Genomic DNA, 27,470 nt, shown 5'->3' on the forward strand with positions numbered 1-27,470 from the left:
TCTTGACAGTGGGCCTGGTAGGTAAATAGATCCTATAGATGGGAGGTTGGCCTTTGAGATTGTCCAGGCCGAGTTCACGACTCTCTGTAACCATCTCCGATCTTGAATGGTACAGTTGCCAAACCAGGTAGTGATACATCCAGACAGAACGCACTCGATGCCACACCTATAAAAATTGGCAAGGGTGTTTGCTGTCATGCCAAATTTCCTCAGCTGCCTGAGGAAGAATAGACATTATTGGGTCTTTGTAACCAGTGCGTCCACATGAAGATTCCAGGAAAGCTTCTTGTGGATGACCACTCCACTCGTTCCACCTCTGTGCTGTTACTGTGAAGGGGGGCATCCTGCTGAAAGTCAAGAATGTGTTCCTTGGTTTTGCCTGCACTGAGAGCTAGGTTGTTCTCAGTGCATTATTTTGCCAGGTCTTCTGCCTTCAGTCTTCGTCTGCTCCATTGCCAGCTGAGATTCAACTGACTATGGTGGTGTCATCAGTGAATTTCTAAATGGCACCAGTGTGGTAATTGGTGACGCAGTTATGGGGATACAGCGAGTGTAGTAGGGGGCTGAGTATGCTGCCCAGGGGGTCTCAAATGTTGATCTGTTTGTCTGATAGGCAAATTGGAGTGGTTAAGAGTAGTGGGGAGGGGCTTTATTCCTGATGAAGGGCTTTTGCCCGAAACATCGATTTCGCTGCTCGTTGGATGCTGCCTGAACTGCTGTGTTCTGGTTTCCAGCATCTGCAGTCGTTGTTTTTACCTAGTTGAATAGCCGAGACCCGTTCCGATTTCCTGTCATCAGTCTCTGAGTATTGCAGTGAAATTCCTCGGGGAAACGCTGAACTGAACGTGTTCACCAGCGCAGGAACATTGAAACTGAAAGCGGTTTGAATCAGGAAGTACTGAGGGTGAACATGGCTTCCAGACAGCAGGGAGAGAGTTGGACCGAGGAGGCAGTTTGTCCCATTTGTCTGGATTTCTTCACCGAGCCGGTTATACTGGAGTGTGGACACAACTTCTGCCGCTCCTGTATCACCCAGAGTTGGGAAAAGGAGATAAACTCCTGCCCGGAATGTAGAGAGGTGTTTCCGGAAAGAAACCTCAGGGTAATTCGGGCCTTAGCGAATCTGGCCGAGAAAGCTCGAAAATTAAAGCTGGACCCGAAAGAGAAGGAAAGTAAACCTCACTGTGAGAAACATGAGAGAGAACTGGAGCTGTTTTGTGAAACTGACAGGAAATTGATCTGTCTGATTTGTAGAGATTCGCGGGAACACAGAGAGCACCGCTTCCTACCGATCGATGAGGCTGTTGAAATCTACAAGGTAAACATTGTATATTGTCATCGATATTTCTTTCAGCCAGTTCACACCACTCTCTGAGACGACTGGAGCAGGGAAGCAGAGGCAGTAGCTCGATCTCTGAACCACAACTGCTCTCCTGTAAGGCTATTGTTCTCGGAAATACTTTGGAATGGTTTTGTCACATTTTCAGGAACGAACATTTTATGAATTCAACAGTGGCTCAGTGGTTAGCACTGCTGCCTCACAGCGTCAGGGACCTACCTGGGTTCAATTTCAGTCTCTGGCCACTGTCTGGGTGGAGTTGACACATTCTCCCGGTGTCTGGGTGGGAGGCACGCAGACCTCCCACAGCCGAAATGATGTCCAGCGCAGGTGAACTGGCCACGCTATATTGCCCCCAGTGTTAGATGTGTTTGTCAGGGGCTAATGTGGGGAGATGGGTCTGGGTGGGTTACTCTTCGGAGGATTGGTGTGGACTTGTTGGGCCGAAGGGCCTGTTTCCACACGATAGGGAATCTAATCATATCGTTATTTCCCAATTCCAGGATCAACTGAAATCTTCCTTAGATTCTCTCACTGAGAAGAAATCGGCGGTTCTCCAAGCTGAACTGACCCAGATACGGAAGATTTCCGAAGTGAGGGTGAGCTCTCCCTGTGCTGATTTTCTGGGATCTCGGTTAGTTTTGTTCCCTTTACCGCGGGACATTAATGAGGTTTCACATTTCATTTGGTAGGAACAGGCGAGCAGTCTGCAGACCCACATCACATCCGAGTTCACTAAAATGCACCAGATTCTCACTGAGAAAGAGCAGCGTTTACTCAGAGATCTCAGGGAAGAAGAGGAGAGGATTGTAGAACCAATGGAGAAAACCCTTCGAGAGATTCAGGAGAATTTAAATTCTATTGAGGAGGAACTCTCAATTTTACAGAAACAAATGGAACAAAAAGACGAGCTGATGTTTCTGAAGGTGAGGGCTGATATTGCAGATTATTTCTGATAGCTTTCGGACATGATTACAACTGTAAAAATCATAAGGAATTTAATGTAAAAAATACTGAACTGATCTTGTGACTGCCCCGACGGCTCTACCGTTGTCTCTGCAGAAGGGTCACTGCTCCCGAAACGTTCACTCTGATTTCTCTCCGCTGATCCTTCCAACCTGCTGAGACTTTCCAGTAATTTCGGTTTTTTTTAACTAACCGCTGCCATAATGTCTGCAGATTCTCAGGAATACCGCCATTCTCCAGCGAAAGCGTTGTGATTTTTATATTTGGTTTCGTTATTCTCTCAGTGTTCCCCAACTTTAATTATCTCCTGGAACTTCCATTGTAATCCAGTTCCAGTTCCATGTGGAGAGTGTGTGGGTGCGTCTGGTACAGTGGGAGTGTGAGAGTGAGTGTGTCTGTGAGCGGGACTGATGGTCAGTTCCAGTTTATTTCATATTCTCCTCAATCTTCCTTCCAAAATGTACGACTTTACACTTCGGTGTTGCATCTGCTCATTTCAGCAGCCTGTCTGTCTCCTCCTGAAATCTGTTACTTGTATCCTCACTGTTTGTGATTCATTTCTTTCAGGAGGAAGCTGGTCGGAAGAGAAGGTAGGACATGCTCTTTACTGAAACTCTGCACAGTTTGCTCAGTAACTCAGGGATGGGTTATTAGAGGGTTATTGCCTGGTAATTGTAGGTTTCAAGGCTAATTCATTGGATAACAGTAACTCCGGTTATGGTTCACACACGAGTGTTTTTATAATATGAAGCTAATTACAGGCTAGAAACAGGCTTTTATAAAACACTTCTACGATGTTGTAAACAATGACAAGATGCTTGTAAATAATCCAACCTGGTGCTCAGGCTGGAAGTGATCACTGCCCTGATTTGTGTTGTTTGTGTGACTGTGACCTTCCCCCGACCCTGTGAGAGACACACGGTCCATGTTGCCAGCGAATGGCCATCCCTGTTCCTGCATGGCTCCTGACTAACCCGAGACAGTCAGCGTTTAAAGGGGGAGTCATTTTTGTTTATCTTCTAACAACACTAACTCGCACCGTAGCCTTTATAAAGGGTACAATAAATGCAAAATAATGAAAACACACTTTTAATTCGTGTAATGTTATGTTCTGAGGTATTTTAGATGACCATTGGAAATTATAGAAAAGAGTCACTGAGATATTAACACAGATGATTGATGCAGGCTTTGGTGCATTTTAAAGCAGGAAAGAGGAATAGAGAGATGGAGAGGTTCAGGGAGGGAATTCCAGAGCTGAGGGTCTGGGCAGCTGAAGATCCAACCTCCAGTGGGAGGAGTGACTAAAATCAGAGATGGTCAGGAGGCTGGAAGTAGAGGAGCAGGATTCTCAGAGGGTTGTGGGACCCATGTGTTACACAGTTGGACGTGAGGCTTTTCGATGTTTCATTTTTTTGTTGCAGTTCCAAAAGCTCTGTTGATAATAGAGCAAGGGGATGGAGGGAATGTTTATCATCTCCATGGTGTGTGATGTCTCAGTCACTGATCTGTTATAGTGACGTGGGTCTTTCTCTAACTCTTGTTGTTTCCAATACCCTTGTATTATCGAGTTCTTTCTGAATCAGTTATAGGGTCATAGTCATAGTGATGTACAGCACAGAACCAGACCCTTTGGCCCAACTTGTCCATGCTGACCATACATCCCAACCTAACCTAATCCCACCTGCCAGCACCTGGTCCATATCTCTCTGAACCCTTCCTACAAATGTGCCCATTCAGATGTTAGTTACATTGAGCAATTGTACAGCTTGCGCAATTGTACACTTCCTCTGGCAACTTATTCTGTACACTTACCACCCTCTGCATGAGAAAGTTTCCCCTTATGACTCTTTTGTATCTTTCCCATTTCACCTGAAACCTATGTTCTCTAGTTCTGGACTCTCCCACCCCAGGGAAATGAGTTTGTCTATTTATCCTATCCATGCCCCTTATGATGTTATAAACCTCTAGCAGATCATCCCCCAGCCTCCGATGCTCCAGGGAAAACAGCCCTAGCCTTTTCAACCTCTCCCCATACCTCAAATCCTCCAAGCCAGGCAACATCCCTGTAAATCTTTTCTGAACCCTTTCAAGTTTCACAACATCTTTCCCCCGATAGGAAGGAGAACAGAATTGCACACAGTATTCCAACAGTGGCCTAACCAATCTCCTGTAAAGCCACAACATGACCTCCCAAGTCCTGTACTCAATACTCTGACCAATAAAGGAAAGCATACCTAACGCCTTCTTCACTATCCTATCTACCTGCAACTCCACTTTCAAGGAGCTATGAACCTGCATTCCAAGGTCTCATTGTTCAGCAACACTCCCCAGCACTATACCATTACGTGTAAAAGTCTTGCTAAAATTTGCTTTCCCAAAATGCAACACCTGACATTTATCTAATTTATATTCCACTTACCACTTCTCAGCCCTTTGGCCCATCTGATCAAGATCCCGTTGTAATCTGAGGTAACCTTTTTCACTGTCCACTACACCTTCAATATTGGTGTCATCTGCAAACTTACTAACCATACCTCTTCTGCTCACATCCAAATCATTTATATAAATGACGAAAAAAAGTGGACCCAGCACCGATCCTTATAGCACTCCATTTGTCACAGGCATCCAGTCTAAAAACAACCCTCCACCACCACCCCTCTGTCTTATACCTTTGAGCCAGTTCTGTATCCAAGTGGTTAGTTCTCCCTGTAGTCCGTAACATCTAACCTTGTTAACCAGTCTTCCATGGGGAACCTTGTCGAAAACCTTACTGAAGTCCATATCGATCATTTCCACCATTCCGCCCTCATTAATCCTCTTTGTTACTTCTTCAAATAACTCAATCAAGTTTGTGAGAATGATTTCCCATGCATAAAGCCATGTTGACGATCTCTAATCAGTCCTTGTCTTTCCAATACATGTACATCCAGTCCCTCAGGATTCCCTCCAACAACTTGTCCACAACCGACATCAGGCTCATTGGTCTATTGTTCACTGGCTTGTCCTTAATACCTTTCTTGAATTGTGTCAACACGTTAGCCAACCTCCAGTCTTCTGGCACCTCACTTGTGACTATCGATGATATAAATATCCCAGCAAGAGGCCCAGCAATCACTTCCCTTGCTTCCTACAGAGTGCTCAGGAACACCTGATCAGGTCCTGGGGATTTTTCCACTTTTATGTATTACAAGATATCCAGCACGTCCTCCTCTGTAATATAGACATTTTTCAAGATGTCACCATCTATTTTCCAAAATCCTATATCTTCCATGTCCTTTTCCACAGTAAATACTGATGCAAAATACTCATTTAGTATCTCCCCCATCTCCTGAGGCTCCACACAAAGGCTGCTTTGCTTGGCTTTGAGAACACCAATTGTCTCCCTCGTTACCCTTTTGTCCTTAATGTTTTTGTAAAAACCCTTTGGATTCTCCTTAACGCAAAACTATCTCATGTCCCCTTTTTGCCCTCCTGATTTCCCTCTTAAGTATACCCCTACTGCATTTATACTCTTCGAAGGATTCACTCAATCTATCTGTTTAGAACTGGCATATGTTTCCATCTTTTTCTTCATCAAACCCTCAATTTCTTTAATCATCCAGCATTCCCTATACCTACTATACTTTTCTATTACCCTAACAGGAACATACTATCTGATTATAATGATCAGATGAACATTTCACTTTTTAGCTCATTGAATGAAATGTCAACGATGTTGAAAAGCTTGAACATTTAAATCATGCCATAAATATTCTAACAAAGCGGAATTTATAATGTCAACTGTTTAATACTTACAGGATTACTGAGGAGCAGAACCCACTCACAGCTGCTGGTGCCTCTCTATCTCTCAGACAGTTCACCTGCCCTTTATTATGCACAGTCTGGAGAGAAACAATACACACCATTTATCCAGGTAAACATGTGTATTCATTTTCCTGATGATAAGTGCAGTTGCGCAGGGGCTCTGAGGCCCCTGCTTATATTTTCACATCACGAGTTATTCATTCTGGTAGACTATCCCTGAAAACCTTGTAATTTCTGTGGGTGCATTTGCACAAGTGGCTGAAGCTCTCAGCCCTGTGTGTCAGAGCAGTGAAGGGTTCTGGCTCACCAGAGGAACAGAGCACAGCAACAGGATTTCTACAGGAGACTGAGGTGGCTCCATCTGGAGTGACATTGGAGGAACAGTTTTTATCAGAATAAAACGGAAGACATGGAAACATAAAATAACTAGTGTTAACAGTCACCTGCCTGATTGGGATTATGGAGACACAAAAACAGAAGTTACTTGAAAAGCTCAGCAGGTCTGGCAGCATCTGTGGAGAGAAATCAGTGTTAACATTTTGGATTGATCGACCCTTCTTCAGTACTGATGCTAGCTTGGAAAAGTTGGTTTATATGCAGAGGATCGGGTGGAGGGGAGGGAATAAGGAGTAAAGGAAAGGTGGGGATAGAACCCAAAGAGAGAGAACAGCAGTTAGACAGACAAAGGAGTGGATAATGATCTGGGTAGCTGGGTGAATAGCTGTTAATGGAGACTGTTAGTGGCCAACATTAGTTCGTGTGTAATGTCAGACTATGTGAGAACAAGGCCTGGTGTGTTGGGTGGGGCGCTAGGACATGGGAAAACTCATACCCTAAAATTATTGAACTTTGATACTAATTCCAGACGGCTGAAGGGTCCAAAAGCAGAAAATGAGCACTTCAGCAAGCCGGAGATAGAGATGTTGGCCAGGGAACAGGGTCGTGTGTTAAAGTGGCAGGTAACGGGAAGTTCAGGGTCTTTTTGTGGGCAGAAAGTCGATGTTTTTCAAAGTGGTCATCCAGTCTCTGTTTTTTTTCCCCAAGGTGGAGGAGACTACATTGTGATCAGTGAATGCAGTAGACTAGATTGTGGGAAGTGCAGGTGAAGTATTTCTTCACCTGGAAGGTATGTTTGAGGTTTTGGATATGAGGTGAGAGGAAGTAAATCGGCAGGTGTTACACCTTCAGCGATTGCATGGGAAGGTGCCATGAGGCTTTGAGTGGGTGTTGGGAGTGAAGGAATAGTGCACCTGGGTGTCTCGGAGTGAATATACCCTGCAGAAGGTGGATAAAGGAGGGGAGGGGAATATATGTCTGGTCGTGTCATCATGCTGGAGGTGGTGGAAATTGTAGCTAATGATCCTCTAGACGTGGGTGTTGGTGGGGTGTGAGATAAGGACAAAGGAAAGCCTCCGGCTGTTGTGGGAGGGAAGAGGGGATGAGGGTGCAAGTGTGGGAGATGGTCAGACCCAGTTAGGGGCCCTGTCAACAACAGTGCTGGGAATACTTGATTGAGCAATAAAGTGGACATCTTGGAGGATCCCTTGTCAAAGTTGGCATCATCCGAACAAATGTGATGGAAATGGAAGAACTGGGAGAATGGAGTGGAGTCTTTGCAGGAAGCAGGGTGTGAGGATATGCAGTCCAGGTGACTGTGGGAGTCAGTGGGTCTATAATGGATATTGGTGGCCTGTCTATTCCCAGAAATGGAAACATGGATGTGGAGGAAGGGAATGGAGGAATCTGAGATGGACCAGGTGAAGGTGAGAGTGGTGTGGAAGTAGGAATTGATAACCTTTTCTAATTGCAGACAAGAGAGGGAGGCAACATTAATGTTATCATCTATATACCAGAGAAAAAGTTGTGGCTGGAGGCCGACATAGACTGGATCAAGCATGTTCCACGTACGCCACAAGGAGACAGGAATAACTAGGGCCCATGTGGGTCCCCATAACCACCTGATCTGAAGAAAATGAGGGGCGTTAAAAGAGCAGTTGTTCAGGGTGAGAATGAGCTCAGCCAAGGGGAGGAGGGTGGTAGTGGGGGGTGTGGTTGGTTCAGGCCTTTGTTCCAGGAAGAAGTGGAGAGCCCTGAAACCATCCTGTTGGGGGATGGAGGTGTAGAGGCACTGCACATCCATGGTAAAGAGGAAGTGATCAGTAGGCTTCATAACCAAGTCAGGATTGGATCTGAGAGCACTGTCTCCAAGCTGACAGCCCACCAACCCCACACAGCTCACTTCTACTTCCTTCCCAAATTCACAACCAAACTCATTGTTTCTGCCTGCTCCTGCCCCACAGAATTCATCAATTCCTACCTTGGCTCAGTCTTTTCTATGTGGTCCAGTCACTATCCACATATTTTGATTCATTGGACGCTTAAATCCAGTTTCAGAATTTCAAGTTTGCACTTTCCAGTGTTCCCCTCATCTCCATCTCCAACTAACCTCCATCTCCCACCAGGATAGTCTCCGGGCTCTCCACTTTTTCCTGAAATCCCCATTCCTCGTCCGCTTGGCTGACCTCATCCTCACCCTGAACAAGTTCCCTTTTAACTCCCTTCATTTTGCTTCGGTCAGAGGGGTGTCCATGGGTACCTGCATGGGCACTGGTTGTGCCTGTCTCTTTGTGGGGTATGTGGAACATTCCTGCTCTATTCCTATTCTGGCCCTCACCCAGATCTCTTCCTCCGATATATCGCTGACATCATCAGTGCTGCTTCCCTCTCTCATCAGGAATTCAAAATATTTTTCGATTTCGCTTCCATTGCACTCTCCCCTTCGCCTGGTCTATCTATGACTTCTCCCTTCCTCAAATCTCTGTTTCCATTTCTGGGAATACACTAGCCAACAATATCCATTATCTTCCCAGCGATTCCCACAGTTACCTGGATTATACATCCTTGCACCATGCTTCCTGTAAATACTCCATTCCATTCTCCCAGTCCCTATGTCTCCATCACATTTGTTCCAATGGTGCCACCCAGGGAACCCTCAAAATTTCCACCTTCTTCTTCAACCGAGGATTCCTCAGCACTGTTAATGTCAGAGCTCTCAATTCAGTCAAAACCATCTCCTGCATTACAACTCTCATCCCTCTCTTCCCTCCTGCAACAGTGATAGTGTGTCTTGTCCTTATCTACCATCCCACTAGCATCCACAGTCACAAGATCATCAGCCACCACTTCCACCATGGAAGTGGACAGTTACCTTTGAAAGATCCTGGCTACTCCCAACATCTGTCCAACAGTCTCTTGCAGATTCTCTTGCAAAGCTAAAGGTGTAACATCTGTTCGTTTACCTCCTCCCTCCTCAGTAAGTAAGGGTCCTAAAGTACCTGCCAGATGAAGCAGCACTTTACTTGCACTCCATACAATCTCGACTGCTGTATTCCCTGCTCACAATGTGGTCTCTTGCACATTGGGAAAACAAGGAATAGAGTGTGTGATCACGAGACAGAATACATGCGTTGTGTTTTTTCTGAATACAAAAGACTCTGAGCTTCCAGTTGCCTGCCACTTTAACCCACCACCCTGGTCCCTGGCCAATATCTCTGTCTCAGGCCTGCTGCAGTTGCTCCAGCAAAGCTCAGCACAGGCTGGAAGAAAAGCACCTCATTTTCCACGTGGGGACACTACAGTCTCCCGGATACAATATGATTTCAATAACTTTAAGGCCTGAGCTCTCCCATGTACTTTCCTCAACCCACGCAGCCAGCCCTGTTAACACAGACCTGAATACAGTAAGGTCTGCAGTTACTGGAAGTCAGAGTTGATAGAATGTAGATCTGGAAAAGTACAGCAGGTCTGAAGGCATTGGAGGAGCAAGAAAATCGACATTTCTGGTCAGGGTCATTCATCATGACTCACCAGTCTGACCACTTATTATTACAGAGTCTGCTATTACACACCACCCACTGTGATCCATTAACAGGGTCCATTAACAGCTATTCACCCTCCAAATCTGATCATTATCCACTCCTTTGTCAAACTGCTCTTCTCTCTCCTTGGGCTCGATCCCCAACAGTTATTTACTCCTTCTCCCCTCCCTGCCATCCTATCTTCTGTACATAAACCATCACTTTTCGACCTACTATCAGTTCTGAGGAAGAGTTACTCGATCCTATACATTAACTCTGATTTCTCTCCATAGATGCTCCCAGACTTACTGACTGTGTTAAATACCTATCTGTTTAAACTAGTCACATGTTAAACAAGACAGAAATACTTGTATACTTCCAGAAGAGAACATGAAAAGCCAGTTTGCAGCTGGTGAGTCTGTTAGAATCAGAGGATCTCTCCAATGTGGAAGCAGGCCATTCAGCCTATCAAGTCCACAACGACCTTCTGAACAGCATCCCAGCCAACTCCCACTATATTTATGTCAGCTTTCCAAGGATTTGGAGTGTGAGAAGGTGATGGGTGGTCCTGGAAGATGTACAGGCGACTGGAAAGTTGCTATCACTTCCAGGTAAGGGAAGGGTCTGATTTGGGATGTTAGGAATTCGAAGGGAAATGGACATCAAAAAAGCAATGAATCACCAGATGAATACTTAACTCAACCCCTGGTAATGGAAAAATAATTACAGAAGTGAGTACGATAAATCAAATTGTGTTCAAATATCACCCATATGCCCACAGTATAACACCCAAAGAGGTTCCGAACTATTGAAGTGTGTTTGTGGAATATTCTCTTTTGAAATGTAGAAAATGAGTGAATCAATCTGGGAACAAAGTTAAAAATCACACTATATCAGGTTATAGTCCAACAGGTTGAATTGGAAGCACTAGCGTTTAGAGCGCTGCTCCTTCATCAGGACAACCACCTGATGTACACCCTGTCCAACATCAGCATCTCCAAATCCATCTGGGAAGAGTGAAGTCACAGCAACATCATTGGGATGATGAGAAAGTCACCAGTTTTAGTGATATTGTTTGTGATGGAAATATTCAGTAACACCAAGGGAACTTATACATTGTATTATTTCTAATAACAATGCAGGAGAGTATAAAAAAAAGGTCCTCAAAGGTAGTAATATCTGGATTACTCCTGGTATCACTCGGTAACAACAGTAGGAATAGGAGAGCAGATTCATGTGTGACCAAGGAGCTGATGTAAGGAACAAGGATTTACATTTTGAACCACTGGAATCTTTTCTGAGGTAGAAGTGAGGAGTATAAGAAGTATGGGTTGCATCTATATTGAAAGGAGACTTGCTAGTGTGATTTGGGAGGGTTTAGACTAGTGAGGGCTGGAGGCATGTTGATGCCACCCAAAGAGATAGTGAGAACAGAAATAAGACTGAGGCTGGTGCAGTAGAGAATGGGAGCAACTTAAATATTCAAGGTAGGCAGGACAATGGCAGAGAATGAGGTAAGACTGAGAAATTAAACTGCATTAATTTTAATGCAAGAGGCCTGACAGCTCAGGCAGATGCACCTAGGGCATGGTCAGGAACATTTGACTGGGATATCAGTTATTAGCGATGAAACATGGCACAGTGAAAGGCACGACTGGCAGCTTAATTTACTGGGGTGCAGATGTTATAGTAAAGATGGAAAGGGAAGCAAAAGAGGAGAGTGAGACATGTTTAGTTAAGGCCAACATTAGGCCTGTATTTAGGGAGGATATTTTTGCAGCAGAATTGGATGCAGTGAGAGTGAGGACAAGGTGGCTGCTGGGAAGGTAAATTAATCCTTCAATGGGAAAGGTACAACAGAAACGTGGAGGCTGTTTAAGAAGCACTTGTTGCGAGTGTTGGATAATTTTGTCCCCACAGAGACATGCAAGGAATGGTAAGGGGAAGAAACCTTGGATGATACGAGCAGTGGGGCTTCTCATCAACAGGAAGAAGGAAGTTTACTTAAGGTTGAGGAAGCAAAGATCTGGCACAGCTTTACAGGATTACAAGGTAGCTAGGAAGGAATTCAAAAATGGACTGAGGAAAGCTAGGAGGGGCATGAACAAGCCTTGGTGGAAAGGATTTGGGAAAACCAGAGGTGTTCTGCACTTAGTGAAGAATAAGAGAATGATCAGAGAGAGGGTGGTGCCGATTAGGGATAGTGGAGGGATCTTGTGACTGGCATCTGAAGAGGTAGGGGAGGCCGTAAATGAGCTTTTTGCTTCAGTATTCACTCGAGAGAGGGACCTTGTTGATAGTAAGGACACTGTGAACCAGTCTAATAGACTGAACAGATGGATATAAAGGAAGTGGATATGCTGGAAAATTCTGGGAAGCGTCAAGATACAGAAGGGCCCAGGGTCAGACCAGATATATCCAAGGTTACTACGGGATGCATGGAATGAGATTGCTGCGCCTCTGGCGATGATCTTTGCATCCTCACTCTGGATGGGAGTAGTACTGGCTGATTGGAGGGAAGCAAGTGTTGTTCCCCTGTTCATGAAAGGGAATAGGGAAACCCCTGGGAATTACAGGCCAGTTAGTCTTATGTTTAGGTTTAGCAAGGTACTGTAAAGGATTCTGAGAGATGGGATTTATGACTATTTGGAAAAACAGAGGTTGATTAAATGTAGTCACCATGACTTTCTGAGGTGCTGGTCATTCATCACAAACGTTAATGAGTTCTTTGAGGACGGGATGAGACATGATGATGAAGCTCAAGCAGTGAATGTGATGCATATGGATTTCAGTCAGGCATATGATAAGGTTCCCCACAGTAGAGTCATTCAGAAAGTTAGGAGAGATGGGTTACAGGCAAATGTGGCTGTCTGGATACAGAATTGGTTGGCTGAAAGAAGACGTTGCGGATGGAAAGTATTCCACCTGGACGAGTGGTGTCCACAGGGATCTGTTTGTGGGCCTCTGCTTTTTTTAGTTTTGATAAATGACTAGGATGAAGAAGTGGAAGTGTAGCCTAGTAAGTTTGGCTGATGATACAAAGGTTGTGGTGTTGTAGGTAGTGTCAAGAGCTGTTGCAGGCTACAACATGACATTGACAGGATGCAGAGCTGGGCTCAGAAGTAGCAAATGGAGTTCAACCTGGATAAGTGTGAAGTGATTCATTTTGGAAGGTCAACTTTGAATGCAGAATACAAGGTTAAAGACAGGATTCTTGGCATTTTGGAGGAACATTGGGATCTTGGGTCGATGTACATAAATCCATCAAAGTTGCCACCCAACTTGATAGGGTTGTTAAGAAGGCATATGGTGTTTTGCCTTTTGTTAACCAGGGATTGTATTTAAGAGCTGCGAGGTTTTGCTGCAGCTCTGTAAAACCCTGGTTCGATCACACTTGGAATATTGTGTGTAGTTCTGATCACCTCATTATAGGAAGGATGTAGATGCTTTAGAGAGGGTGCAGAGGAGCTTTACAGGATGCTGCCTGAATTCGAAGGCTTGTCTTATGAAGCGAGATTTCATGAAATCGGGTTTTTCACACTGAAGAGAATAAAGAAGGGAGGTGACTTGATAGAGATGTACAATGTAATGAGAGGCATAGATAGAGTTTTGAGAAGGTTTGTAGCTCAGGTTGAGGTTCTGGACATAGGTTCGCTCGCTGAGCTGGGAGGTTCATTTCCAGACATTTCGTCACCCTACTTGGTAACATCTTCAGTGGGTCTCAGGAGAAGCCTCTTATTATGAGAAGCACAAATTTGAAGTAAATGGATTTTTTTTGCAAATGGCAGCCAGTGACTAGTGGGGTGTTGCAGAGATCATCAGCTTTTCACAAAACCAGTGATTTAGATAAGAACTGTAATATTGCCAAAATGTACAGATGACAAATTTGGATGTAGTTCACTTGCTGAGCTGGGCGGTTCATTCCCAGACATTTCATCACCCTGCTAGGTAACATCTTCAGTGGGTCTCAAGTGAAGCAGTGTACATGATTCCTACTTTCTATTTATATGTTGGCTTTCTTTGGGTTGGTGGTGTTGTTTCCTGTGGTGATGTCATGTCCTGCTCTTTTCTCAGGGGTTGGTACATGGGGTCTAACTGGATGTGTTTGTTGATAGAGTTCTGATTGGAATGCCATAATTCTAGGAATTCTCGTTCGTGTCTCTGGCTTGTCCAAAGATGGATGTGTTTTCACAGTCGAAGTGGTATCCTTCCTTTTCTGTATGTAAGCATACTAGTGAGAGAGGGTCATATCGTTTTGTAGCTAGTTGGTGTTCATGTATCCTGGTGGCTAGTTTTCTGCCTGTTTGTCAAATGTAGTATTTGTTACAGTTCTTGCACAGTATTTTGTAAATGACATTAGTTTTGCTTGTTGGCTGTATAGGGTCTTTCAAGTTCATTAGCTGCTGTTTTAGTGTGTTGGTGGGTTTGTGGGCTACCATGATGCCAAGGGGTCTGAGTAGTCTGGTAGTCATTTCTGAGTTATCTTTGGTGTAGAGGAGAGTGGCTAGGGTTTCTGTTTTGTCTGCTTGTTTGGATTTGTTCCTGAGAAATTGGTGGACTGTGTTCATTGGGTACCCATTCTTTTTGAATACTCAGTATAGGTGATTTTCCTCTGCCACGCATAGCTCCTCTGTACTGCAGTGTGTGTTGGGCCATTGAAATAATGTTCCGTTGCAGCTTTGTTTGTGGATATTGGAATGATTGCTTCTGTAGTTCAATATTTAGTCCTTCTGTGTTGTTTTCCTGTAGACGCTGGTTTGAAGTTGCCCATTGGCTGTTCACTCTACTGTGACGTCTTGGAATGGCAGTTTGTTGTTGTTTTCCTCCTCTTTCGTGAATCTTATGCCAATAAGGGTATTATTAATGGTCTTGAAGGTTTCCTCTAATTTGTTTTGTTGAGTGATGACAAAGGTGTCATCCACGTAGCGGACCCAAAGCTTGGGTTGGATGGTTGGCAGAGCTGTTTGTTTGGTCTCCGCATTACTGCCTCTGCTGAGAACCCTGATAATAGTCTTTGCCTGAGGCCCACTAAAGGTGTTACCTAGAAGGGTGATGAAACGTCTGGAAATAAACCTTCCAGCTCACGAGCAAACCTACATCCATAGATAGAGAAGATAGCCAAAGACCTTTCCCCAGGGAAGAAATGGCAGTCACAAGGGGTCATGATTTTTAGGTGATTGGAGGAAGGTGTTGGGGAAATGTCAGAGATAGGTTCTTTATGCAGAGAGTGGTGGATGCATGGAATGAGCTACCAGCGGTGGTAGTAGAGTCAGAGCCATTAGGGACATTGAAGCCACTGCTGGACAAGCACATGGACGGCAGTAAATTGAGGGGTGTGTAGGTTAGGTTGAACTTAGATTGAGGTAAATGCTCAGCACAACATCATGGACTGAAAGGCCTATACTGTTCTATGTAATATGATATTCCTGGGAGACGGTCCAGGGAAGTTATGTGGGTATAATGAATAAATAAGAAAAGGATGATTATCTCATTAGGATTGTGGTATAGGCCTTCAAATAGTTAGTGGGAAATTGAGAAGCAACATGTAGGGAGATCTCAAATATCTATAAGATTAATCAGGTTGTAATAGTCCTGGATTTTAACATTCATCGGTAATTTACTATGGAGAAGGATACGCAACTTGAGAAAGTAAATAGTGACATCTTGAAGAGTCCATATGACAGAAGAGGAAGTGCTGCAGGTCTTAAAATGGATAAGTCCCTGAAACATGATCAGGTTTATCCCAGAATTTTGTGGGAAGCTAAGGAAGATATTGCTAGGCCCATTGTTGAGATATTTGTATCATCACAAGCCAACGGTGAGATGAGACAAGACTGGAGGATACTTAATGCGGTTCCCTTATTTAAGAAAGGCCGTAAGGAAAAAGCAGGTGACTGGGGAGACTGACATCACTGGTGGGTAAATTGTTACAGGGGATTTGGAGGGACAGGATTTACATCCATTCGGAGAGGTAAGGATTGAGTAAGGATAGTCATCATGGCTTTGTGCGTGGGAAACCTTGAATCATTGACAGGGTTGAGTTTGTTGAAGAGGTGACAAAGAAGATTGTTCTCAGGCTCTGTCTCTCCCTTTGCTCTCATACTCCCTTCCCCTTCCTCCCATAATGCCCATTTCTGTCAGTTCCCATTCCTGTCAATCTCACCTTCAGCATTACACTCCCTTCCACCTCATTCTCCCTTCTACCCCACACTCCAATATTATCTCTCCCCTCCACCTGACACTGCTATTACATTGATGTTCCCTCCAAATCAATTCCCAACTCTACGTCCCTGTTATTCCAAATCTGACTTGTTAATAATCTCATATTCTCCCTCCCGCTTTACATCGCCCTCCCTCCTCACTTATTTTCACTTACCCTAGTCCATCCATCTCCTCTGGATATCAATAATACAAGGATGTTCATATCAACATAATTAACCATAAAATGAAATAAAGAACTGGGGATGCTGGAACTCTGAAACCAAAACAGAATCTATGAGAAAAACTCAGTAGTTCTGGCAGCAAATATGGGGAGAAAGCAGAGTTCATGTTTCTGGTCCAGTAACCCTCTACACAACTCGATGTTAACTAGGAAGTGGTGGTATATATACACTGAAGACAGTGTATCTAGGTGGGAGTGTGGGGGTGGGTTTTATTAAGAAATAAAAACATCAGTGGAGACAGAGCCCCGAAGGAGAGAAAGACAGTCAGACAGACAATGGGATGGATAATGGTGAGGCAGGGAGACAGAAAAGCTGGGGACTATAAGGAGTTGAAATAGGGCCGTCTGTGCTGCAAGTAGCTCACGTCATGACAGGGCTTGGGGTGTGTGTGTGGATAAAGGACATGGAAGAAAGTGTTCAGGCATTAACATTATTGAACTCAATTCTGACTGTTGAAGGCTGCAGGGTCCCCTAATGGGAAACGAGATCCTGTTTGTCCAGCTCGAGGCTCAGCACAAACTGGAAGAACAGGCTCTGTTTTTCCACTCCATTGAGGCCACATGGGGAGAACTTTATAAAAATTGGAACTACATTGTTGAGAGTGTACTGTAGACCCACCACAGTCAGAGACAGATTAAACGCTGATATGTAGGCCAATCTCAGAGAAGTGCAAAAATAAAATGGTAATAATATCAGGGGAATTCAGTATCCCCAGGATGAACTGGGACAGGCAGATTGTGAAGGGCTTAGACAGGACAGAATTCTTCAAATGTTTCCCCGTGATCTTTTGGAGGCAATGTGTAGAAAATCCAACAGGAGGCAGGGCCGGGCTGGAACAGCTGAGATTCACCAAGATGTTGCCTGGGCTGGAGTGTTTCACTTCTTAAGACAGACTCGATCGGCTAGAGATAGTTTCAGTGAAGCACTGAAGGCTGAGGGGCCAGCTACTGGTGACACGGTAGCATAGTGGTTAGCATGGCTGCTTGACAGTGCCAAAGACCTAGGTTCGATTCTTGCCTCGGGCAGCTGTCTGTGTGGAGTTTGCACGTTCTGCGTGGGTTTCCCCTGGGTGCTCCAGTTTTCTCCCACAGTCCAAAGATGTGCAGGTTAGGTGAATTGGTCATGCCAAATTTCTCGTAGTGTCAGGTGCAGGCGTAAATGTAGGGGAATGTGTCTGGGTGGATGTCTCTTCAGACGGTCGGTGTGGACTTGTTGGACAAAGGGCTGTTTTCACACTGTAAGTAATCCAATAAAAACCTGATGAAAGTGTAGAAAGTTATGAGGGTTAGAGATTGGGTAGACAGGAGGATACTTTTCCCCCAGTGGAATGGGCAATAACACGGGCATCGATTTCAAAGAAGGAGCAGGGTTTTCAAGGGGAATTAAGGATAATCTTTTTCCTGCAGATGGTGGTCGGCATCGGGAACTCACTGCCTGAAAGGAGATAGAAATCTTTGCAGCATTTAGGAAGTTATTCAGATGGAGTGATAGTGTCACACAGAATGGAAACAGACTCTTCCATCCAATTAGTCGGCGCAACATCGAGGGCCGAAGGGCCTGTACTGCACTGTAATGTTCTATGTTCTATGAGTTCACGCAGAACAGATATCCCAAACAGACCCTAGTCCCATTTGCCAGCATTTGGTTCATATCCCGTAAAACCGTTCCTAATCATATTCCCATCCTGATGCATTTTAAGTATTCATTCCAATTCATATTCCAATCCTGATGTATTTTAAATGTTGTGATTAGACCAACCTCTACCATTTCCTCTGGCAGACCATTCCATACATGAACCACCCCCTGCATAAAAAAGTTACCCCTCAGGCTCTTTTTAAATCTTTCCCATCTCACGTTAAATCTGTGCCCTCCAGTTGGCAAGTCACTTGCCATGAGGAAAATACATTAGCTATTCACCCTTTCCATGCCCTTCATGGTTTTATAAATCTCTAAAAGGTCACCCCTCAGCCTGTAATGCTACAGGAAAAAAGCCCCAGCCTGTTCAGTCACTCTCTACAACTCAAACCCTCCAGTCCCAGCAACAGCCCTGCAAATGTCCTCCACACACTCTTCAGCCTCACAACATACTTACCCATGGGAGGGTGACCAGAATTACATCCCAGTGTGCTGCACAGCCACAAAATGATGCCCCAACTCTAATACTCAATGCTCCAACCGATGAAGGCAAACATGTCATAATCTCTCTTCACCACCCTATCTACATGCAACTTCACCCAGGGAACCATGTACCTGCAACCCCAGGCCTCCCGCTCAGTAACACTCACCAGAGCTACAATAGTCCTGGCCTGGTTTGCCTGACCAAAATGCAACACCTCACATTTGTCCAAATTAAACTCCATCTGCCAATCCTCCCACTGGCCCATCTGATCAAGGTTACATTGCAGTCTAATACCATCTTCTTTACTGTCTACTGGACAATATTTTGATGTCACCTTCCAGCTTATGAACCATATTAGACAAGCAGGAAGCAGGGAGAACACAGCAAGCCAGAGAGCAGCAGGACGTGGAGAAGTCAACATTTCGAGTGTAACCCTTTTTCAGGACTGAGGATGGTTGAGGGGGGAGACGCTGCAGGTAAAGGGGGTGTCGGGAGCAGTGTGGTGAAATGGGGCTAGGTGAAGACAGGCAAAGGGTGAGACCTGGTTGGTCAATGGGTGGAATGAATCCGTTTGGTGGCTGGGAGGAGTAGAAGGGAGGGGGAGGTGTTGGGAAGGGAGTGGGGGATGGGAAGGGAGGTTGCTTGAAGTAGAAGAACTCATCATTGAGTCCTCTGGGCTGTCGACCGCCCACACAGAAGAGGTGTTGTTCCTCCAGTTTGGGAGAAAGTGAGGACTGCAGATGCTGGAGATGAAAGCTTAAAAATTTGTTGCTGTAAAAGCACAGCAGGTCAGGCAGCATCAAAGTAGCAGGAGAATCCTGAAGAAGGGCTTATACATTTTTGACCTCCAGTTTGGGAGTTGAATCATGGTGGCAATGGAGGATGCCAAAGATGGTCATGTCGGAAAAGGATTGGAAAGGGGAACTATATGGGTAGTGACTGGGAGGTCCGGTCAGCCCCTACAGACCTGGCTGCGATGCTCAGTGAACTGTTCCCTCAGTTTATGTTTGGTCCCTCCGATGTAGAGAAGACCACATGTGGAGCACCTGATGCAGTAAACTAGGTTGTAAGAAAGGCAAATGAACCTTTTTCTCACCTCGAAGGACTGTCTGGGGCCCTGAATGGAGCTGAGAGGGTGGTGTACCAGCAGGTTTTGCATCTTTTCTGGTTGCAGGGAAAGGTACATGGGATTTTGGTGGGGGTAGTGGTGTCGATGGGAGAGGGATGCAAATGGAGGACTGGCAAAGGGAACAGTCCTTGTGGAAGACAGAAAGTGATTGGCAGGGGATGATGTTCTTGAATGTTGGGTCTAGTTGGAGTTGGCAAAAAGTGTTTGAGGATGATGTGTTGGATGCGGTGACTGGTGGGGTGTTAGGTGAGGACAGGGGGGGACTCTGTCTTTATTACATTGAGTTAGGAATGTTTAGAGCAGTGGAATGGAGATGGTGAGGTGGAGGGCTGTCTGGATGAGAGATGGGGGAATGCACATTGTTTAAAATAGGTGGATACCCGGGATGCTTGAGAGGAATGTCTCCTCATCCAAGCAGATGCGCCAGAGACAGAGGAATTGGGAGAATGGGGTGGAGTTCTTGCAGGATATTGAGTGGGAGAAGGTGTGGTCCAAGTAGTTGTGAGAGTCTGTGGGTTTATAGTAACCATCCATCTGGACACTGTTGCTGGAAATGGGAACAGAGAGATCAAGAAGGGGAGGGAGATGTCTGAGATGGACCAACTTACAAACCATGGCTCTGATGTTTGCACCCAAATGATTTATTTACATGACCAAAAGCGGTGGGGCACAGCACCGACCCCTGTGTCACACCGCTGGTCTCCAGTCTGAAAAGCAACCTCTGTCATCACATTCTGCCTCCTCCCTTCAATCCAATTTTGGACTGAGATGGCTAGCTCCCCCTGAATCCCATGTGATCTAACCTTACTAACCAGTCTACCATGCAGAACCTTGTTGAATGCTTTGCTCAAGTCCACAGGCACAATGTCTACTGCTCTGTCTTCATCAATCGACTTTGTAACGGCTTCAAAAAACTCAATCAAGAAGCGATTTCTCACTTGCAAAGCAATGATGAAGATTTCGAATTCGTCTTTTGCCTTTCCAAATGCATGTAAATCCTCTCCCAAACTCTCCACTAACCACTGATGTGAAGCTCACTGGCCTACAGTTCCCTCGCTTTTCCTGACAGCCCTTCTTAAATGATGGCACCAAATTAGTCGACCTCCAGTTCTGGCACCTCGCCTGTGGCTGTTGTTAATACAAATATGTCAGCAAGGAGTCCAGCAATCTCTTCCCGAGCTTCTCTAGTTTCTGCTCCCGAGGATTTCTCCAGCTTTGCACAATTGAAGACCTCGACAGCACATCCTCTTCTGTAATGTGAACCCTTTTCAAGACATCACTATTTATTTCCCCAAGTTCCCTAGCTGCTGGGAAATGGAATAGATGTTGATAGGCCCTTGATGACTAGCATGGCCACAATGGGCTGAAGGGCCTCATTTGATGCTGTGTTCTGCTCGGGCTATGTCGGCTGGTTAGCTCAATTGGCTGGGCAGTTGCCATCTGATGCAGACTAACAGCAACAGTGTAGATTCAGTTCCTACACTGTAGAGATCCTGTCTTCTCATCCATGCCTCATCAGTGAAGGATAGTGATGCTAATAATAAACTCACCTCTAGCTTTCTCCCTCAGATCAGACAGCAACCTCTGGGACGATGTCAAGTTCACTTTCTTTTACTCTGTGGCTCAAGGAGTGGACTCACCATTTCTCTCAATAACTATAGGATAACATTTTTACTGCTATGTTCATCTTACCTCAGCAAAAAGATTAACCTGCCATTAACCTTCTTAATTACTCACTGCTCCTGCATTGAACATTTTCTGTCTCATGCAGTCGAACACCCAGGTCACTCTGTCACTGGCGATTCTGCAGGTTTTCTCTGTGTCAGGAATGCTCCTTGTTTTTAAAATTCTTCCTTGTGAAGACTCCCTTTCCCCTCACATCACTCAGGCCTCACATTGTCCCTCATTCTCTCACCCCCACAACTCCCATCCACCACCCTGAAGTTGTCCTATCTCCTCAGGATAACGTAAGTATTTAAAAACCCAACTGACTTTATCACAACTTAATGATTCCAAATATTTGCAACATCCCCATAAACACACCTTTGGCAAAAGAAGGAAAACTCAAGCCTAGGTTCTCACAGGAGAGATGTCAGAGAGAGAGAGGATCAGCATGGAGCAGTTTCTTTGATCCGCAGCCTCAAAAAACTGACTGCGTGCCAAACCAAACCAAAACAAGCGTTAAGCTGACCTGGGAGAACTGGAGGCTCCCCTTCCATTGGACAAGTGTTTCGTTCAACTTGAAAGCCTTTTCCTGAGGCAGGATTTGTTATCCATGATCAAATTGGCCCAAAAACCCATACAAACCAGACACATAGGAAACTACGTGTTTATAAGCTCCTAAAAAAAAACGAAAGCAAAACCTAACCTTATTTAAACTGTAACATTGTCACACCCCTCACTCACCCCCACACTCTATGCCTTCCCCCACACATTTGCTTTCACTTTCTCCTCCCATCTCTCTGATTCTCCTCGGATAAGTCATGAGGACAGTGCTGAGCTGGAAGTTTGGAACTGGGGTGAGTTGGGGGAAGGGGAAATCAGAAAACTGCTGAAGTCCACATTGATACCCTGGGGTTGAAGTGTTCTGAGGCAGAAGATGAGGCGTACTTCCGCCAGGCATTGGGTGGTGAGGGAGCGGCGGTGAAGGAGGCCCAGGACCTCCATGTCCTCGGCAGAGTGGGAGGGGGAGTTGAAATGTTGGGCCACAGGGCGGTGTGGTTGATTGGTGCGGGTGACCAGGAGATGTTCCCTAAAGCGCTCTGGTAGGAGGCGTCCAGTCTCCCCAGTGTAGAGAAGACCGCATCGGGAGCAACGGATACAATAAATGATATTAGTGGATGTGCAAGTAACACGTTGATGGACGTGGAAGGCTTGTTTAGGGCCTTGGATGGAGGTGAGGGAGGATTTGCAATTCCTACGGTGACTGGGAAAGGTGCAAGAATGGGAGGGTGGGTTGAAGGGGAACGTGGACCTGACCAGGTGATCAAGAAGGGAATGGTCTTTGCGGAAGGCGGAAAGGGGTGGGTAGGGAAATATATCCCTGGTGGTGGGGCCTGTTTGGAGATGGCGGAAATGTCAGCAGATGATTTGGTTTATGTGAAGGTTGGTAGGGTGGAAGGTGAGCACCAAGGGCGTTCTGTCCTTGCTACGGTTGGAGGGGTGGAGTCTGAGGGCAGAGGTGCGGGTTGTGGACGAGATGTATTGGAGGACATCATTAACCACTTGGGAAGGGAAATCGCGGTCTCTAAAGAAGGAGGCCATCTGGTGTGTTCTGTGGTGGAACTGGTCCTCCTGGGAGCAGATACGGCCGAAGCGGAGGAATTGGGAAAATGGTTTGGCATTTTTGCAGGAGGTAGGGTGGGAAGAGGTGTAATCCAGGTAGCTGTGGGAGTCGGTGGGTTTGTAAAAAAATGTCAGTGTCAAGTCGGTCGTCCTTAATGGAGATGAAGAGGCCCAGGAAGGGGAGGGAGGTGTCAGAAATGGTCCAGGTAAATTTGAAGTCAGGGTGGAATGTGTTGATGAAGTTGATGAATTGCTCAACCGCCTCGCGAGAGCACGAGGTGGCGCCAATGCTGTCATCAATGTAGCAGAGGAAGAGGTGGGGAGTGGTGCCGGTGTAATTACGGAAGATCGACTGTTCTACGTAGCCAACAAAGAGACAGGCATAGCTGGGGCCCATACGTATGCCCATGGCTGCCCCTTTGGACTGAAGGAAGTGGGAAGATTCGAAGGAGAAATTGTTAAGGGTGAGGATCAGTTTGGCGAAACGAATGAGAGTGTCAGTGGAAGGGTACTGTTGGGGACGTTGGGAGAGGAAGAAACGGAGGGCTTGGAGGCCCTGGTCATGGCGGATGGAGGTGTGGAGGGATTGGATATCCATGGTGAAGATGAGGCGTTGGGGGCCGGGGAAACGGAAGTCTTGGAGGAGATGGAGGGTGTAGGTGGTGTCTTGAACATATGTGGGAAGTTCCTGACAAGGGGAGGATAGGACAGTGTCGAGGTAGGTAGAAATGAGTTCAGTGGGGCAGGAGCATGCTGAGACAATGGGTCAGCCAGGGTGCTCAGGCTTATGGATCTTGGGAAGGAGGTAGAACCGGGCAGTGCGGGGTTCCCGGACTATGAGGTTGGAAGCTGTGGGTGGGACATCTCCTGAGGTGATGAGGTTCTGTATGGTCAGCCGCTCCCTCACCACCCAACGCCTGGAGGAAGAACGCCACATCTTCCGCCTCGGAACACTTCAACCCCAGGGCATCAACGTGGACTTCAACAGTTTCATTTCCCCTTCCCCAGCTCAGCACTGTCCCCATGACTTATCCTGACTTGTCCTACCTGACTAACTTCTTTTCCACCTCACCACTCCACACTCTGCCCCCCCCGGCCTATCACCTTTATCCCCTCCCCCACTCACCTATTGTACTCTATGCTAATTTCTCTCCAACCCCACCCTCCTTGAGTTTATCTCTCCACGCTTCAGGCTCTCTGCCTGTATTCCTGATGAAGGGCTTTTGCCCGAAACGTCGATTTTACTGCTTCTCGGATGCTGCCTGAACTGCTGTGCTTTTCCAGCACCACTAATCCAGAACCTTCCTTTGAAACCCCCATCCTGCACTTCCCTCATCTTGACACTTCTTTCCCCCTGCACAGACTATACGTCATCCTTAAGTTCATTCACCTCTAGAATCCACACAAGGCCTTATTTTGCACTCTCTCACTTCCTCACATGTATTAATTCTCTGTCCTCTTAACACATCCTTATATATCCTGTCACTCCCTGCCACTCGCTCTCCTCTCCCACTCACTCTTCCCTTCCCTGGCCAAAAGGAACCTCCCTTTCTCTCTTCTCCTCATTCACCGTAACTCCACCTTTCGACCTTCTCACTCACTCTCCCGATCTCCAAACCTCAAATGACCACTTATTTTGCAGACCTCCTGTTGTCACCCTCCCATTCTATACTATCACTCACTCTCCCCTGCAGCATCCCAAACAGTCCCCTCCACTCACATAACCACCACATCCTCTCCCATATCCTTGCTCAGCTTGCAATCATTCCCTCCTCCATCACTTACTCCATTTCTTCACTCTTCCATTCCATGTCCTGGGGTTAAATACCTCCCCTCATTTCCTCCTAGTCGACAGATACTCCCCCCTCGCTAAACTCTTCTTTGCAACTGCAACCTCAGTCTACCCGTCCCTCAGTCTCCCCACTCCCTTGCTGCACATCACTCCTGCCTCTCCTCACTATTCCCATTCCCACCCCCTCACAGCACCTCATTCTTCCCTTTTCTTTTGCATTTACCAACCCCTGTGCCAATCTCCCTTTCCCCTAACCCTCCTGCTCCCTTCCTCTTGTTATTGAACCCCTCATGATCACTTTGCCTTACACTCACCTCCTCTTTTTTTCCCCTTCCTCTCATTTTCCGTTTCTCATTTCGTCACCGTCACTCTCCTACTCACTCTCCCCTCCTAATTTGTCTCTTCCCCCTGGACCTAGCCATCTCCCCTCCCAATGCATGCCCCATCTCTCTCTCTCTCTCTCTCTCTCTCCCTCATTCTGCCCTCTCCCTCACACTACCCTCCCCCACCCTGTTCATACCGTTCACTCTCAGGAAACTCTTCACTCTCCCCCCACTTCTCCCCTCCCCCACCATCTGACACTCCCCTATGCTGTCCCACACCCCCTTACGCTCAGTCTCCTTCCCCACCCCTTAGTGCTTTTTCTCCTTCCACTTCTGGCACACTCTCTGTCCCCCGTTCCCACCCTCCCCAACACACTCTAACCTTTGCCACTACCATCACACTTTCCATCCACACAATCCCACCTTTCTTCTCCCCACTCCACCTGGCTCCTCAGGTGATCCTCTCCTGAGGGATACCCCTTCAAATGGCTCTCACCCGAGCACTCAACCCTCCCATTGCTCAACGTCTTCTGAGCTCCTCCTTAATCTCCACCTCTCTCTCTCTCTCTCATACTGCCCCTTCACTCGGCCCTCCTCCTTTCCTGAAGAAGGGTTCATGCCCGAAATGTCGACTCTCCTTTTCCTTGGATGCTGCCTGACCTGCTGCGCTTTTCTAGCAACACATTTTCAGCGCTCCTCTCTCTTTACCTCTCCTCACTTTCCACCCTTTATCCCACATCTCCTCACTCTCCCCTTCTCTTAAACCTTCCCCTCCCTCCTGCGATAGGGTTATGGTTAGGGTTCTGATCTTCCTGTGCATTTCATTTCCCAACGCATACCCCTGCAAATGAGCCCTCTCATCTCCCTCACTCCTCCCTCCCCACCCCTCCACCTTACCTGCTCTTCCGACTAATTCCATCACTATCATCACTCACTGCACTCTCTGTCTCTCCCTCCCTTTTCCCTGTCCCTCACCACTTTCAAACTCCCCTTTTCCAGACTCAACTTATCTCTTCTTCACTCCCATCCTCTCCAACGCTGAACCCCTAACTACCTGCTCCCCCCTCTCTCTCCCTCCCTCTCTCTGACGGTGTTATTTGATCTCTCCCCCAGCTCCAGCCTCTCTGACTCTGGATCTGAACACAGCGCATCCCCGGCTCATCCTGTCTGAGGACCGGACCAGTGTGAGACTCGGAGACACAGAGCAGCCACTCCCTAACTCCCCGGAGAGATTTGATTCCTGGCGATGTGTCCTGGGATCAGAGGGATTCACATCAGGGAGACATTACTGGGAGGTGGAGGTGGGGGAGAAGACCCGGTGGATTCTGGGAGTGGCCCGAGAGTCTGTGAAGAGGAAAGGGGAGATCATCCCGAGCCCGGAGACTGGATTCTGGATTGTGTGGCTGTTACCCAGATGGGGTTATTCAGCCTCCATCTCCCCCTCACGGACCCCCCTCTCCCCGAGTGTGAATCCCCGGAAGATCGGGGTTTTCCTGGACTATGAGGGTGGACAGGTGTCATTTTACAATGCGGACACCATGTCCCATCTCCACACTTTCACCCACACTTTCACTGAGAGACTCTTTCCCTTCTTCAATCCGGGATTGAATGACGGCGGGAAAAACTCCGCCCCGCTGACAATCTGCGGGATTAAAGGGCACTGACAGATCCATCCCATAATTTCACCCCGTCCCCCTGCCTCCTGCCAGCTGTAAACTGATGGGGGTTGGTCTCAGTCTGGGGGAGAGAAGGAGGGGGAGAGAAGAAACAAATAGAATCTCAATTGTAGAGAGGGACTGACTGGGTAGAATGAGCTGTGAGCTGCAGGAACCCGGGGACCTTCCTGCCTGTAATGTTGCTCCACCGGCGGGAATGGCGCTACATAACGGTGATGGAGATGAATCAGTCAGTGGTTCTCAGATTGGGCTCAGAGGAGTCTTTCCAGGGGGGACACCAAATCATTTCACTGCAGGGTCAGTGGGGTCTTTGCGGGGGGACTGGGCTCAATCAAAATAAACATTTCAGAGTGATCTTCTTTGGACTTCCATCATGTGTCAGTAATGTACATGATTTAGTAACATAGCGAGACTGGTTTTGTTTTGTTGAGGTTTGTAACTATTGTCCAGAATTTTGCTGCTCTTTCATAAAATTGGAAAATTTGAAAACCTCAGATTTGAAAGGGATGGGTGAACTGATCATTTATGTCATAATCAGATCATATTTAACCCTGGTTGAAATCGTTCAGCTTGTACAAACTGCAATGTAGTTGGAATTACAGTTATCACTTGTCCCTGAGTTATTATCTATCATCATTATCTGCACTGAGATAATCCTTACGTCATCCCAATGAAAATGTCTGTTTGATAAAAATCATTAATTACTCTAGCACTCTGTGTGCGGAACCAATTCAGAT

At 46.4% G+C, this 27,470-nt stretch overlaps 1 protein-coding gene across 1 annotated transcript; it reads left to right on the plus strand.

Moving 5' to 3' along the window:
• The first annotated feature begins 866 nt into the window (after nt 1–866).
• LOC132832425 (zinc-binding protein A33-like) lies at nt 867–27,470 on the plus strand. The gene is made up of 6 exons (XM_060850404.1): nt 867–1,318; nt 1,843–1,938; nt 2,038–2,265; nt 2,873–2,895; nt 6,103–6,218; nt 26,171–27,470. The coding sequence occupies exons 1-6, from the start codon at nt 911–913 to the stop codon at nt 26,719–26,721; spliced, it is 1,422 nt and encodes a 473-aa protein (XP_060706387.1). The 5' UTR covers nt 867–910; the 3' UTR covers nt 26,722–27,470.

The sequence above is a fragment of the Hemiscyllium ocellatum genome, chromosome 35, assembly GCF_020745735.1.
Source record: "Hemiscyllium ocellatum isolate sHemOce1 chromosome 35, sHemOce1.pat.X.cur, whole genome shotgun sequence".
In the NCBI taxonomy this organism is placed as follows: Eukaryota; Metazoa; Chordata; class Chondrichthyes; order Orectolobiformes; family Hemiscylliidae; genus Hemiscyllium; species Hemiscyllium ocellatum.

Bases quoted from the DNA above. Each gene is read 5' to 3' on its own strand.
- LOC132832425 (XM_060850404.1), top strand. From the start codon at position 911: ATGGCTTCCAGACAGCAGGGAGAGAGTTGGACCGAGGAGGCAGTTTGT. The intron at 1,319-1,842 runs GTAAACATTGTA...TCCCAATTCCAG, and splicing joins AGGCTGTTGAAATCTACAAG to GATCAACTGAAATCTTCCTT. The intron at 2,266-2,872 runs GTGAGGGCTGAT...CATTTCTTTCAG, and splicing joins ACGAGCTGATGTTTCTGAAG to GAGGAAGCTGGTCGGAAGAG.